This window comes from Uloborus diversus, chromosome 8, assembly GCF_026930045.1.
Source record: "Uloborus diversus isolate 005 chromosome 8, Udiv.v.3.1, whole genome shotgun sequence".
Classification (NCBI taxonomy): domain Eukaryota; kingdom Metazoa; phylum Arthropoda; class Arachnida; order Araneae; family Uloboridae; genus Uloborus; species Uloborus diversus.
In genome coordinates this window covers 139,999,944-140,016,314 of record NC_072738.1, presented here as the reverse complement: position 1 = coordinate 140,016,314, position 16,371 = coordinate 139,999,944, and the positions used below count along the sequence as shown (strand labels likewise).

The window sequence follows — 16,371 nt, the reverse complement described above, 5'->3', positions numbered from 1 at the left end:
TGATAATTGCTTTATTGCTGATGAATAATTTAGCAGTTGTTGACGATCTTTCCTGTACATAGTGTAAATAAATTTCCTGTGCTTTTATCAAGAACTGTGTCTTCATTTTAAGAAAGTGGAAGTCGCACCGAATCCGTTACAATATGTAACCATTGGCGAGCTAATTAATACAGCAAATTGGCGAAAAATTCCCCATCTATTATTTGTAAATACACAGGCGAAACAAATGATCTTTCAATTTTCTACTACGGGCAAAGCCGTGCGGGTACCAATAGTTATAAATGAACTTAACTTACCAGTTCTTAGGCTCCCGTGTTGTATGATTGTCGGACTCACCAGGCATATTGCGTAGTAAGCAAATGCGACGGCTAGCCTAAAGAAAAAGCAACTAGCTAAAAACGTGAATAAATCTGCTAATATGATAAATTTATTTGTAGTTTTTGCACATTTATTATAAGAAACACCTGTATGCAAAACGTTTCATTAACGAAGCAAAATTCGGATGATTTGTGTGCTTTACAACTGTATAATAATAACAATTCTTACACAGCCAGGTTTTTAATTTTGAAATAAAAGCGGGGACGGGTACAAAAACTGCGTAATTTTTTATCTCTAAGAAATAATTATAGTGCGACTAATATAAGCAGTAGTTAGGTCACTATATTTGTCAGAAATAGAAGAACGCTTACACGAGGGAAGGAAATAGAACATAATGTATACTAATGAGCATCGACTTGTAGCGCATGCGTGGTTGCCACTGCTTTGGCAACCGCGCATGCGCTACAAGTCGATGCTCATTAGTGTACATTATGTTACAAGAAATAGAAGAACGCTTACACGAGGGAAGGAAATATGAGAGTAAAAGGGAATGTGGTTGTCAAGTCATCACTTGTAGTCCTACAGGAGGGCATTTTTGATGACCTCATCTTTTTAAAGCTTGACCATGGGGAGATGGTGCTTGAATTTGAAGCGGAAACGGACCACTTCATTTTGTAATAGGTAGGATCAGCAAGAACGCGGACTTTACTGCTTGCGTGCTCTCGCTGATTCTGTCTGTTACAAAATGAAGTGGTCCGTTTTCGCTTCCAATGCTCACGCCATCTCTTCATGATCAAGCTTTAACTCGTAATCTTCGCACGCCATTTTGAATGTTTTCATCAGCCCTCCCCCCCTCCCGTTCATGACTACGAGTAATCATATGATAGTCATAAATTCTTTGAGTTTTTCCTACTCTTGCCGCATAGAATGGATTAATTACTAACTAACAAAGTAATCACTCAAATTATATGACTCGACTCATTCGACATGCACCACATCAACGGCATGCCATCCATGCACTCATACCTTATTTGGTTCAAATTTGGTCTCCTTATCTTAATGAAGGAACTTCTTTATTAAAAAGGGTTGAAAGGAGGGCTTAGGCTACTAAGAAGACTTAGATTTTGATTCAGATACCACATTTAAAATGATTGATATGTTTTGTATCGAACAAAGAAGAGTCGGGGGAGGGGACATGATTCAATTGTTCAAGCAAAATGAAGGATGTAATGTTTTGCACAGAAAGCAGGGCAATGGGTCATTTTTTTAGCTATTAAACTCTCAGGCTAATCTAGAACTCAGGAAAAATCACTACTTCAGTTGGGTTGCAGGTACTTGGAACCACTTACCGGAGGAGGCTGCATTCCGCAAGGAGGTACAGGGTGCCCAGGAAAGGAATCCTTGATTTCAAAATTAAATATCGCGAAAACAAAGACCGATATTGGAATAAAATAAACGGCATGTTTATTGTGTGACCACCCATTAAAAGCATGCACAGAAACTTGGAAATTAGTAACAAAAATTGCCAACAGGGGTGCTGCACGCTGGAATTGCAATAGAAGTCTTCATAAATAGTGCTGCGAAGGAGGATGGACAATTAATTTTAGCGTAAATGTAAGTACCTCTGAGAGGCAAAATTACTGCTGAAGCGCCTAACCCCTTAGCAGCACTATTTATGGGGATTTCAAATGCAATTACACCGTGCAGCGGCCCTGTTAGCAACCTTTGTTACTAATTCCAAGTTTCTGTATATGATTTTTATTGGTTTCACAATAAACATACCATTTATTCTATTCCAATATCGGCATTTGTTTTCGATATATTTGATTTTGAAATCAGTCCTTTTCTGGACATCCTGTATATACGAGGGCAAATCAAGAAGTCTTTGCGCCTAATTTTTTTTGCCAAAATATGGCTGGGAATACAAAACGAATGTGTACACTCCCAGCAGTGACAGTTCCTTTAACCGTACCAGCCATATCCGCTATCAGTCATTTAAGATGACGGTCCGTCTTCAGACGTCCACTGTTTATGAGCAGCGAAGTGTTATTCGTTTTCAATGGAGCAAAAGAGACAAATACCCCTTGTGTTTCTTCAAGTGAGTCTCCAAGAGTGTCACTTTTCCCCGTGCGTGGGGAGCATTTCCCTGCGAATTTGTCCCTTGCTCCATAGAAAACGAATAACATTTTGCTGCTCATAAAAGTGGACGTCTGAAGACGGACCGTCATCTTAAATGACTGATAGCAGATCCGCTCTTCCGAGCAAAAAGCAGATACGGCTGGTACGGTTAAAAGATCTGTCACTTCTGGGAATGTACATATTTGTTTTGTATTCCCAGCCATATTTTAGCTTGAAAAAATAGGCGCAAAGACTTTTTGATTTGCCCTCGTAGTTTATAACGGGTCTTTGATCTTTACTGAAAACTATTAGACTAGGACAAGTGTGGTTGGGCCCAGAGCCTTTTGCTGGTCGCAACTTTTGCATTGCATTTGTATTGTATTGTGAATCTTGCTCACCAGATGTACCAGAAGAGAAATGTCGCTCTCCTGTATTCTTTGCTGAGGAGATCTTGAATCCTGCCTCGCTTCGCCATTGTCGAGATCTGCACCAGGTGGCCAGGAGGAAGATCTTTGTCGTTCTGTGCCGCCATCTTCTGGAGGATAGTCTCGGCTTTGTCATGCTGGTTGCTGACCAGGAAGAAACGAGCACTTTCAGGGTACCACTGTAAAATCATAAACGCTGAATGCTTTTGCCAAATATGGAAGCTTTAAAGTATTTTTGAAAAACATAGATTATGTCCTAAATAATGCTGAAAAATAACTCCTGTTGTGAGAAATTACTTCATTTATATTCAATAAAGAGGTTCCTGGTAAATTCGAAACAAATGTAGGCTATTAAACAGTAAATTAGCATCCTTAAGCCAGATTTACATGCAATGCTTACGTTCGACGATCTTGACCGGTAGCTATTGGTCGGTTGATCACATGACAGCTATGACGTCATACGAAAAACACGCAGTTGAAGAGTTACTTATTGGTCAAAAAATGTCACGTGCTTTAATCAAGAAAACCAACAGCTTAAATTACGATCGACTGGTAAGTCATAGAACGCTGCAGTTAGTTACCGGTTGACTGGTCAAGCTCGTCGAAAGCAACCAATACATCAACTGTCCGGTTATGATATGCAGAGTCTGCAGCTTCGTCTTTATTATGAACTCATTACTCAGGAATAGTGAATAACTGAGATGGAGGCAGATCTCATCTTGTCGAAGCTCAGAGTGCAAACAAACTGGTAGATAAAGTAAATGTATTTCACCAATGCGAGTCCTCTGTCATGGTGCGGTTCAACTCGTAAATTAAAGGCAAAGCTTGGATGTTAAGCAGTAAGTTAACCTCTCTTAAAACCGGTAAATTTGCTTTATCTACCAGCTTTTGGCACTCTAAGGGAAGGTTCCAAGGTAATATATTATCCCTATCTTAGTTTACTCTGAAGTTCCAGGGACACGACTGGCTTTAAACGGGAATTCTGAATTTTTCAGGAGGTTCCAGGATAACTTCAGGAAGGTTACTGACTTTTAGCGGAAAACATTCCTGGTGTTTGCACGATATGTTGCTAGAAGAAATTGGGTACATCAGCTGCCCATTATTTCCCAGGAACATTTCTGAATCGTTTTTATTGTGCATCAGTTAGGTTGATAGTACGTTTCATTTCCACTTTGAGTTTTAGTATTACTGGAGGTTTGTTAAGAGTCATGTTACGTGACTTAGTCGTCCCCTCCCGACTATTTCCGACTTGGGAAAAATTTCATAGAAGTGCAGAGATGCCTTTGAAACTAACCTATGCAAATTTTCAGCTTCTGGGATTAAGGAATCTCTCTGATCTCTTAAAGGTGGGAAGGGGGGGGGGGAGTCCCCACCTCAGTGATTCTAGGATCTCCCAAAGAAGTACTCCTAAATGACGAATCAGCTTTGTGTAACGAATTGCCATGTTTAGTATTATGTTGCAAACAGTTGTATCACACTGGAAGCATAAAACCTTGGGAGCTTAAAGTACTTTTGGCTGTTAATACGTTCTAGTATTTTTGTCAGTTTGCATTAGCTTTTCTGTAGAACTCATGTAAAGTTTGACAAAACGCTGTGGGAAAATGTTTTCCTAGATTTAAGGATGCGCTCAGAATTTATGACAAGTTATTAATCATTTCTGAAATTGTATTTCTAGCATCGAAACATTCTTACTTTTAAAGAGACGATGACTAGGAATGCTGGGATTGAAGCGGCTACGAGCAATATTCTCCAGTTGTCCAGGTAATCCATAATGAGCCATGTCATTAGAATAACACCTAGTGTTCCCAATGACCAGAAGTACTATAACGTAGAAACGAAACGATTAAAAATCACGCAGAAAAGTTAAAAGAGGAAACAAAAACTTGATCAGAGTCGTTTGAGGCGAAAGGAGACATGGTGTAAGTGGCAACAAACTGTATTACTACACGCGTGGTAACTTTTGAAACCAAACTCTTGGTGAGTGAAGACCCGTGCCGGATCTAGGGGGGAGCAAGCCGGGGTTCTTGCCCTGGGCGACGACTGCTGGGGGGCGGAAAATTCACACTATTTCTATTTTTTTTTTCGTTGAAACTCAATTTAAAAAGTTGAAGGAAGATGGATGGGGCGACAGTTTCAAGATTTGCCCCACCTCAAAAAAATCGTAGATCCGGTCTTGGTAAAGACTAGGTACGTCAGATATCCTGCAATGTGAGGTAAATGGAAATAAAGTGTATTAACCACACTTGTGGTGACATTAGAAACTAAACTATTGCAGAGTGCAGACTAGGTAGTACAGTGAAACCTGTGAAGTTGACCACCCTTGTAAGTTGACCACCTGTCTAAGTTGACCGCTTTTTTCAGGCACGAAGGTAGCCCTTATCATATAAAACAACCTTTGTAAGTTGACCACCTGTTTAAGTTGACCACTAAAGTAGTGCACCGCAAGTGGTCAACTTACACAAGTTTCATTGTACGTAAAAGGCATTACAATGTTTCCATTTCCCCAAAATTTCTGCACTGCAAGGTAAATGGTAACAACTGGATTACCACCTTCGTAGTGACTTTTGAAACTAGACTTTTGGTCAGTAAAGACTGGGTAATATATAGAAGACATATATATGGTGTTTCCATTTACCTCAGAAATCCTGCACTGTGGGGTAAATGGAAACACTCTACTACCACACTTGTGGTCACTTTTGAAACAAAACTGTTGATGAGTGAAGACTAAGTAAAATATAGAAGACAATAACATATGGTACAGTGCCCGCCGTTTATTAAAATCACATTCGCTTTGAGGACATTTGATTTTATAAAGCGGTTGATTTTATAAACCGGCATGCCTGCACCTACACTCACATAAAAATAAAAGGGGTTAAAGTTTAAATATATTTTAAAAACAAAATAAACTACTTAATTTATTTTTGAGTGCTTCAAAATACAGTTGACATTTTACACATGAGGTACATTTTTATACACGATAGTGTTAATCAAGCAACAATAAGCCATTATTTTAACAGAATTGGACTAAATATTCAATATTGTTTAAAAGTTTGCATTTTTTTTTTTTTTAAATTTCTCTCAGCATTGTATTTTTCTGTAAATCAAGCATTTTTCTGACATCTATTGAAGAAGGCAAATTTGTCTCTGAAGGCAGATTTGTCCTTATCTTCTGAGACCGATTCCTTCAATTGGTGCTTCTTGGTCAATTTTTTTACGTATGATGTCCAAAAGTTTGATTTTATAAAACGGCGATAATGATTTTATTAACGGATGGTTTTAACATGTTTTGATACTGCAATGATTCGGTTCCCTCAGATTTGATTTTAAAAAGCGGCTGATTTTATAATCCAGTGATTTTATTAGTGGCGGGTACTGTACTTCCACTGAACCCAGAAATCCTGCATTGTGGGCTAAATGGAAACAACGAAGTTTTTCAATCTTCAATTTTTTCGGAAGATTAAATTTTAATGTAAAATGCACCTTTGTGTGTGTTTTACAAAAAATCAGCGTATAATTAAGTTTCGTGTATGGTTTTTCATTTTAAATGACGTTTGATTACATATGGGCGGTTTCGCGAGTCGTATGTGACTAACAGGTCACAGAATGAGTATTGTTGGTGTGAAATGTCTTGAGCTTCTAAACTGATAGTGTAATTATCTACCATTATCAACCACACGTAATAAATAAATGGGATGTTTTCACTTACACCATAGTCTCCGAAGTAAAAAAATAATAATAATTTTATTCGTTAGAAAAAACTATAAAATCAATCCTTTATATGTTAGTTACTTTCAGAGAGAATCTTGGACACAGAGCCAAGGCCAACTGGATAGGCCAAGGGGCCTATCAGGCCCTATGGCCCGGGGTCTATGGCCTACTGGATAGGCCAAGGGGTCTGGTCAAGGCCAACTAGTTGGCCTTGACAGAGCACATAATTGAAGTGCTCGGGGCAAGAACGTGATATGCCACATGATGTGAAGTTTTCAGAGGCCAATTTCGAATTTTTTAAAAACTCTACAAATATATTTATAGGTATTATGCATTCTATATTCTGCAATACCCTATGTTTTTTTTCCAAATGACATAATCCATTGCCATTTTAATTTCAATTATCAGAGCAGCATTTAGGTCAAAAAACTCGTTTTTTCAAAAGTGTGGCTTATCACGTTCTTGCTCCGAGCCCTTCAATTGTTTCGTCAGATAAATCCAAGAGAAAGAGAAGGAACTTGAGCATTGAAATTCTGCTTCCTTTTACACCAACTGACCCCATACAAAAAAGCAATATGTTGTAGTTATCCGAACATGAGTTATGGTGCTTAATTGTCATACATGTGACACTAATTATTCATCTCTCATCATAAAAATTTGAGTTAGATTAAACAGTGTTCCCAAGTTATTTTTTAAAAATATTTTTTTAAGAAATCAATGGAATTACCTACACACAAGTAGAAGCCAGCTTTCCCTCGAATATTGCTGGGAAAATACTCGCAGCACAACGTCAGCCTGGTAAAGAAAAGAAAAACTTGCATAATTAGAAATATATTTATAGGTATATGAACTTCGTAGAACTTAAGAAGAATAGAATTAATTCGAAGAACTTAACTTCGAATTTAACTTCGTTATCATTATCAAAACATTGCTGCAAGAAATAATGTTCACTGTAAAAACGATTCAGAAACGTTCCTGGAAAATAAAAAGCCAGCTGATGTGCCCAATTTCAACCAGTAAACATATCTTGCAAAAACCAGGAACGTTTTCCGATAAAAGTCAGCAACCTTTCTGAAATATTGGGAAATCTCTCTTGTTAAAGCCAGTCGTGAACCTTCTAAATTATTTGATTAGAACTTCCCTGATTTATTATGAAAACTCTAGAAGCATTAGAGCAACCATATCCAAATCTACACGAAAATTGCGAGCAAGAACCAAGCATATTCCTTGCCTCGCAAGACTGCAGCTATCCAGTGACATATTTTCCCCCATTGGGAACTTAGTCAATCTGGACGGGCCGTAATCAAGTTTAAGCCTATACACTTAATAAACACACTCAGTCAATCTTTAAACTGGTAGCAAAAAATATCTTTCACACCAGTGAGAAGTCTGCATCCGTGCATCTTTTAGCAATTCAGGAAATTTTTTTGTGAAAATACTTGATTTTACGGGGAAATAGGTGAAAACCTCTGGAATCCCGAAATGTTCCACGGAAATAACCAGTAACGTTTCGGAATTTTTTTAGTGTTTATTTAGTTATTTATTTACTTTTGCCTGGCAAACTGTGCTAATTCATGATCGAACTTACTAACAAGTTATAGATCATTAAAGCACTCACCTAGATACATCTTGGTGAAACAGAAAAATCACCCAAGATTCCATAGCATGAAATCAAATTCTAGTAATATTCCTTTGAAAAAGTATTATGCCCATTGTAAAATTGTAATGAAAAAACAATCTTATGTAAATTTAATGACTGCTGTTCACGTTTTGAAGAGACATTTTCTCGTTACTTTAAAGTTATTTACACTTGAAACTAACACTTTATTTTAGGAACGTACATTTTATACTTTTCGAAAAAAGATAAAAACAATAAAAGTGGGTTCAGTTTCGCTATAGGGAACTATAATAATATTTTTTCTAACTATTTGAAACTAACAAGCATTTTTTCTTCTGTTTCATTTAAGTTATTTGACGGGATTGAATTATTAGTTATACATGAAGGTTTTAAATGTCTCAATCAATTATAAATGTTATTCATTTACTACTTTAATCCATGTATTTAAGATTTTTCATAAGTTTAACCAAATATGTTTATATTCCTTGCAGAAAAATATGCTGTCTTCTTTAGTGAAGAGGAAGTTCGTCCACATGTAAGAACAGGGGCTTGCACGGGGGGGGGGGAGGACACCTGTTGGCCCGGGCCCAAGCCTGAAGAGGGCCCGAGATTTTCAAAATAAGGGGTGAAATATATGTAGGGACGCAGGGGGTGAACAATATGAAGGGGCTCCCGTGAAAATCATTTGTGACGAGCCACAAAATTTCTGTGCGCACCCCTATGTAAGAACCTACCTTCTTCTGCACCAACATACATTTTCTAACGTCAGCTAAATCTCCCTTTCCATTTTCCTCAATTTGAAATTCGCAAATTGTTTCCAATATAAGTTTTCAACAATTAAACCAATTTGAAAAGAAAAACTTACTAAAGCAATAATTTCTGGATTATATAATTAGTTGCTTACCCTTGGGCCACGCCTCCAAGCGCGAATCCCATGCATCCTCTAAAGATGGCCATCCATACGAAAGAAGGAGAAGCTGCACTCACCGCACCGAAGAGGAAAAGCAGGGTGACAGAAACAGCCAATGACTGCAGAAACGAATAAATAGAAAACTTATAAACACTAAATAAATATCTATGTATGTTAACAAAATTATAGTGTTGGAGACCTAAACCATTCAGCCCGATTCTCATACGTATCGAATTTAAATTCGTTATCATTTTCGAATGGGTCACCGTAACGAATTTTGATGGAAATCAAAATTCGTTACGGTGATCACACCCACGTGCTGGTCGAAAACGACATGGGAAGAAGTTCGACACTCGATAACCCAGCTGAATCCAAGAGACTTGACCACACCTTAGCAAGAATATCTTGTTATTAATGTTTCAAAAATAAATTGAGATCTACCAATAGTCGGTGGAGTGTTTTTTTTTATTTGATAATTTGTTTTATTTTTTAATGTTTTGTACAAGTACTCAAGCGCGTGCGGAGCAAAATGGTTGGAGCGAAGTGAAATTAGTTCATTTTGTTTATTTATTCAATAAACTATTTAATCACTTACATATTCATTTAGTAATTAAGTCATTTACATTTCTTCATTGAATAATACTCTTATTTATTCATTCATTCACCTATTTTTGTATTCATTCACAAGTTTATTCACCCATTTATTTTTTCTCATATTAATGAATTTATTCATTTATTCATTTATTGCTTCATCATCTATTCATTTACTCATTAAATCTTTTATTTACCTACTCATTCATTTTAGCAAAAATATTTTCAATAATTAAACAGAAAGCATTTCATTAGAAAAACATTTTATTTTTCATTTTGCCCCAAGCAAAAAAAAAAAATTATATTAATTTGAATTTTTGGCATCTTGAATTCAAATTATGTTTTTCGCAATCACGAGCGCGTGTGTGTGTACGCGCGGGTGTGTTTGTGTAGGCGCATGTGTGTGGGTGCGTGTGTGTGTATGTATGCATGTGTGTGCGTGTGTCTGTATGTATGCATGTGTGTGCGTGTTGTGTATAAAGTGCTGTGTGTGTTCGCGCGTGTGTGTAGGCGTTCGTGTGTGTGTGTATGTAGGCATATGTTTTTGTGTCTGTGTGCAGGCATGAGTGTGTGTGTGTAGGAATGTGTGTTTGTGTCTGTGCGCAGGCATGAATGTGTGTATGTGTGTGTAGGCGTGTGTGTGTAGGATATGGACGCAACCTGGAGACGGTTTTCGCAAGAGGAGCAGCATCGTGAGGCCGGTCGACGCGACGGTGGTGCTGGCAGAGGGTGCTGGCGGGAAAATAAAATCATAGGAATTCAAAACAGTGAAATGAGAACAATAAGCAATCGTGATTGCTCAAAAAAAAAGAGTGAAACAATTTTAAAGGTACAAATTTATTGCTAAAAATAACAAGTAATGCTTCAGTGTAAGGTTAATTATAAAATACATTGTTCTTGCTTTATATATAAAATACCATTTTTCCCATTCTTAGAAAATTATAACTTTTCTTAACTATTTCACTTTGACTCACATTTCCCAACTTTAAAATGTGTTAAGTTAATTTCTAATGTGACAATGTCTATTTTTGAAATCAACTCATAACGAAAATGTTCCTAAATAATTGTTGAAATCTTTAATGCAATGAAGTCGCACATCAAATTGAGTAAAAATAACGAAATTAATTAATAGTAAATTTAATTTGGGTTACGTACTGCGACGTCACACATTTTTTTTTTCTCATAAATGCATGATGGTTTCAATGATTATCTTTACGCCAATACTATAAATTACCTCAAGAAAGTCAGCGTATCATGGTAAAAATATGCAATCTAGATTGATTACTTGCTTAACTTTCTAATCATGCTATTCACACAATAGGCCAGTGCCGATACCTATGAAAATGGTAAAAAGTTGAAAAACGTTAGAACAGGATGAAACCGATTGGAAAAATAAGAAAATATATTAAAATTAATTAGAAAAATAATTTACAGGCGATCTGAGTTCGGGAAGGGAGGAGGAGGGGGGAGGTTAAAGGGGGAAAAGGGGTTGTCACAATTTGCGGCAAAACTGCCAGTCCTATCGAAAAAATAGTAAATGACAAAGTTGTTGGTAATAAAAAGAACTACAACTTTTGTATTTTCATTTTTTTCCATAACCTCAAAATCCATGCAAAAAATTCAAAATACCAACTTTTTGGTTTTTTAATTTTTATTTCCCATTAAAAAAACGATATTTTTCACGAAACTACCGCGTTACCTTTTTATGTCTCAAATACACTGATTTTTTTTTTGTTTAAAATATTTATTTTTTCTTCAATTTTTAATTTAATAAAAGAAAAAGCATTGTTATTTTCAATCGAAAAATCTTTATTTTCCTAACAGTTATTTTTTAATTATTTTTTTTTTTAAATGTCCGACTGTTCAAACCAGGCGTGGTCTTGATGACGTCACAAATGATGCTCTTTGGCGCATCTTTCTACCACATTTTCACGTTATGATAATCAAGAAGCGAATTAAAATTTCGCTCTACGCCTGCTATCAACCATATCCTTGCCAATATACATGAGTAAAGATGCGAATTAAATATTTTGATCAGTGAATGGCAACACTAAATGTCATTTCATCATTTGTGATGTCATCGGCAGAAGCATGAATAACGAAAGCGCACCGATTTAAGTAATTTTTAAAAATATTAAACTTGAACAAATTATTTAAATAATGATCAGATCCTATGTTTTTAAGCATGCTCTTTCAGAAAAAAATACTTTTAAAATTTTGGAAACGACCTCATTACTTTTATTTAAGTTTGGATTGATTTCGTATTACGATTGTTAAGCTTAAAACAATTCATAGTGGTACATTTTTGCATCGGTCATAACGTACGAAGTATAGGAAGCTAAAATTTAAATTTGACAAAACATCACGGCTGTTTTCAGTCACGCATGTTTTTTTATTTCTTAATGAGCAGGCAAAAAGTTAAGTCACATACTCGGTTTTCAAACCGTGTTATAGAGAGAAGAAAAAAAAAAGAAATATATTCAGAAGATTTTTTTAATGAAATGATTGTATAATTCTCAGAATGTGATATTACCTTTCTTCTGCCGTAGACATCTGCTGCTGTTCCAAATATGGGGCTTCCAATCATCATACCCATAAATACGACCTAGAAATTGAAATATCTTTAAACAGGTGAAAGAATCGACATTTAACCTCATATCGTTTTCACTTGTCATTGTATTCCCCCCCCCCCCCGAAACCGAGAGAATTTTATTTTTTCTCTTAAGTACCGAAAACGCGGGGCTACTTAGGCCCACATTTTAAAACTTTTTTCATCTTTTATCACACACAGAATAATTTTATAACTATTCATATTTCCAAGCTGTGGAAACCTTTTTTCGCACCTGGAGTTCTCTTAAATTAGTTTTTGAATACTGATCACTTTGTTTCAAAGTATTATTACACTTTTTAATTGATTTTTATTTGGGACAATGTTACCCTTACGTTTGGGTTACTTTGGCCCAAAAGTGGTTTTCCCTATTTAAAATAATTGTAAAACTAACTATAGTCAACTAAAGACGTGTGTTCATACGAAAAACTATTTGTTTGAAAGAAAAATACATTTTTTTTTTTTTTGCCAGTAGTGTAAATCACACGCATTTCTTTTAAGAAAAACTAAGGTTTTTTTTACAAATGTGTGTGCATGCCTAATTATTTTCTCAGAAATAACCGACGGAGAACAATAACAAAAGATTTAAGAAACCTCACACTGTCCTTCTACTGGTTTAGGTTTTGAATTTGTATTTTAAAACAAAACTCTGAGGAATCAACTGCTTACAAAACTCTGTTAAATTTGGAAAAACTTGTGAAATATCTCTTCACTATTTACAAATACGTAGGATTCAATAAGTAAGGTAACAGGAGCTCTGACCGCGGGAGTAGACGCGGGAGTAGATTCTCTGTATGAATAAAAATTACGCTGAGGATAACGAAGATGATCAGATCTATGATGGATGGAACTTAAGGCGGTTCAAAAAAAACTTTCTTTTAGCTAGAGTTCAGGACACCCCCTATTTTTTTTAGATTTACTAATAGTATTATGATGTAAAAGTTTTAGCTTCTTACTCAAAATTTAAGAGGGTGCTCAATGACCCCTGAATTTAACATTAGCCGTAGCATCGAAAATGCCACAAATTTAAAAACATTTAATTTCCACAACTGTTTTTTCTTTTTCTTTGTAAATAATTATTTTATTGCAATGTATATGTATATTACTCGTGTATATTATAATATGTAGCATTGTTGTTTCAGTTCAATATATTTTTTATCCCCCTCCCTACCCGTACTTATGAAGTTTCGGGAAGGGGGTTAAGCACCCTCCTTCAATTGAAATAGGAAGTTGAAATTCTTCCAGTATATTACCATCCACAAGTGTAAAAATATTGAGGGGTGTTCTGTTACCTTAGAGAAACATTTTTACATGTATTTTTGAACCACCCTAATGGAGCTATGTGTCCTCTTACAGAACAAAACGTCAGTTAGATAATAGTTGCCTTGACGGAAACATGTCCAGTCAATGAAACAAGAAGTGTGATAAGGTTTTCACTTTGGGACGTATTGGACCACCCTCCTGACAGTGCCGGCCTCGCACCACGTGACTTTCATCTATTTGGATCTTTAAAAAAAAACACTTGGAGATCCGCCATGGAAGAAATCATCTTCAAGAATGTGGAACCACGTCAAGATGGCTTGCTGAACCGCAGCATCGGTTCTGAACTACTAACCTTCCAAATGTTTCTTTTAAGATGCAAAGAGATGAAAGTCACTTGGTGCAGTGTCGGGAATGTAAGAAAAGTTATCTAATACCTCCCAACGCAAAAACCTTATCATACTTCTTGTTCCACTGGCGGAACATGTTCCCGTCAACCCAGCCACCTTCCGACATTTTGTCCTGTTAGTAGACACCCAGCTCCATCCACCGGTACCATTTGAAAGCTCATCTTCGTTATCTTCGGTATTTTTATTCATATAGATTAATTAGAACATCCGTCAGAGCTCTTGTAACTTTACTTTTTGAAACACCCTCGGACAATAAAATGAAATGCGTTATTAAACTAAAGCTTAGGCAAAATCATTTGAAAGATGACGAACGATTACATTGAACGATAACACTTCTTCAAAACTTAGGAGATATACACACATAATTATTGAATAAGTGTGGGTTGCATGAATGTTGTTGAAATAATTGAGTACTTACAGATGTGAGCAAGGCATTTTGCCACCGGGGCAGCGGCCAATCACAAGCAATGAGATCTCCAATGAGGGATAAGATGATGATCTCGAACGAATCGGCCAGCTGAAACATAGTACATCGAAGAAAAAGGTAAGTATTATTTATATGAAAATTGAGGAAAGTTCGAAATAGGGTGGAAAAATGCAAGTTGTAGAATTGTAGAAAAATATCGTTTATTTTAAGAAAAAAAGGGAGGGAAAATTTGGATCTGTTTCTGAAGATTAAATGTTTTACAACCTGTGGAGGCACATTGCAATTTCGACATTCGCCCTTTCAAAGGCACGAACTCGATAGTCTTTTGTACTGGGAAACCTTGAAGGTAGGCCGTCGTGGTCAATAATCTAGATCAACCATAAGGTTTAAATAGACCTGCACACTGGAACGTAAGACTATGCAAGCCGGCTTATATCCATGCACTCGCACTGTTAGTTTATGCTATTCAATCACGAGGTAACCAGCAAATATCCAAGGAAAGTCGGTTAGATATCAACTTTTCTTGCATTCGGGAAGAGGCGTCTGACGTGCATTGTGTAGGCCCCTTTAACCGTCTATAAACAGCGTCACTGTTCATATCCACTTCTACGAATTAGATATGAGTTTGAAGGGGAAGGAAATATTCACCAGCCTGCTATACCCACACTGTAAAAAAATTCCGAAACGTTACTGGTTATTTCCGTGGAACGTTTCGGGATTTCAGAGGTTTTCACCTATTTCCCCTCAAAATCAAGTATCTTCGCAAAAAAGTTTCCTGGATTGCTAAAAGATGCACGAATGCAGACTTTTCACTTGTGTGAAAAATGTGTTTTGCTACCAGTTTAAAGGTTGACTGAGCGTGTTTATTAGGTGTATCAGTTTTAGTTTAGTTACGGCTCGTATGGATTGACTAAGCTCCCAATGGGAGCAAATAAGTCACTGGATAGCTGCAGCTTTGCGAGGAAAGAACTGCAGGCAATTATTCGCATAGCTTTGGCCATGGTTGCGCTAATACTTCTGGAGCTCTCTTAGTAAACCAGGAAGTTTCTAACTAAATACATTAAACCTATTCAATTTCTCTAGAAGGTTCACGACTGGCTTTAACAGGGAAGATTTCCCAGTATTTCAGGAAGGTTACTCACTTTTATCGGAAAACGTTCCTGGTTTTTGTAAGACATGTTACTGGTAGAAATTGGGCATATCAGCTGCCTATTATTTTCCAGGAACGTTTTTGAATCGTTTTTACAGTGCATAGAAAACGGTTAAATGACCGACCACAGGACTTTTGGTCCACAGGTTTAACGAGTATACGTACCCCGCATGTACTATGTGTGTCTATACGACCTCTGAATTCGAACTTTAAAATTCCCAATCTTTTACAAATAATGCGTGAAAAAATATTGCCTTCAAATATGGAAAAAAGTCTTTGCACAAAAAAAAATAATAATTAAAAAAAAAAACTACTTACCCAACCAAGACCAGCAAGGAATGTGAGTCGAATCTGGAACTGACCATATCCAGCTTTGTTCACTGCATCATCCACGGTGAACTGTGCGGCTGCATACGAAAAGAATAACCAGTGTTATTCCATGTTGTGAATATATAAATAATACAGTGTACAGAAATGTACTCTAATGGTAACTTCAAGTTCAGTTAACTTTTTAAGAACAATAAACTGTAAAAAAAAAGTTCAATAATGGGCAGCTAATGTGTTTAGCTTTGCCATAATATATATATAGCAAAAACCAGGGAAGTCCCTGCTAAAAGAGAGTAACTTTCTTGAAATTAACCTAGAATCTTTCTGCAAAATTCAGAAATCTTTCCCGTCAAATCCAGTTATCTTTCAGGACTAACTCAGAAAAGGTCTGTATTCGTAATTTTATTAGGCCAGTATATGTTCAATATTTTTCAGGGCTTTAGTTTGAAAGGCATCAAGCTCTTTTTCTTGCTGTCTAGTCAGTTTCCATGTATTATAATT

The 16,371-nt window shown here is 36.4% G+C and overlaps 1 protein-coding gene across 1 annotated transcript in view; it reads right to left on the bottom strand.

Annotated features, from left to right (window-relative positions):
* The window catches only part of LOC129227375 (synaptic vesicle 2-related protein-like), a 133,219-nt gene that overhangs the window by 23,575 nt on the left and 93,273 nt on the right, over nucleotides 1–16,371 (bottom strand). The window contains exons 2-9 of the mRNA XM_054861924.1: nucleotides 15,862–15,950; nucleotides 14,385–14,483; nucleotides 12,222–12,293; nucleotides 9,092–9,216; nucleotides 7,301–7,364; nucleotides 4,554–4,682; nucleotides 2,835–3,040; nucleotides 297–373 (exon numbers count right to left, since the gene is read on the bottom strand). Coding sequence (XP_054717899.1) covers nucleotides 297–373; nucleotides 2,835–3,040; nucleotides 4,554–4,682; nucleotides 7,301–7,364; nucleotides 9,092–9,216; nucleotides 12,222–12,293; nucleotides 14,385–14,483; nucleotides 15,862–15,950 — 861 coding nt within the window. The remainder of the gene's footprint in view (nucleotides 1–296; nucleotides 374–2,834; nucleotides 3,041–4,553; nucleotides 4,683–7,300; nucleotides 7,365–9,091; nucleotides 9,217–12,221; nucleotides 12,294–14,384; nucleotides 14,484–15,861; nucleotides 15,951–16,371) is intronic.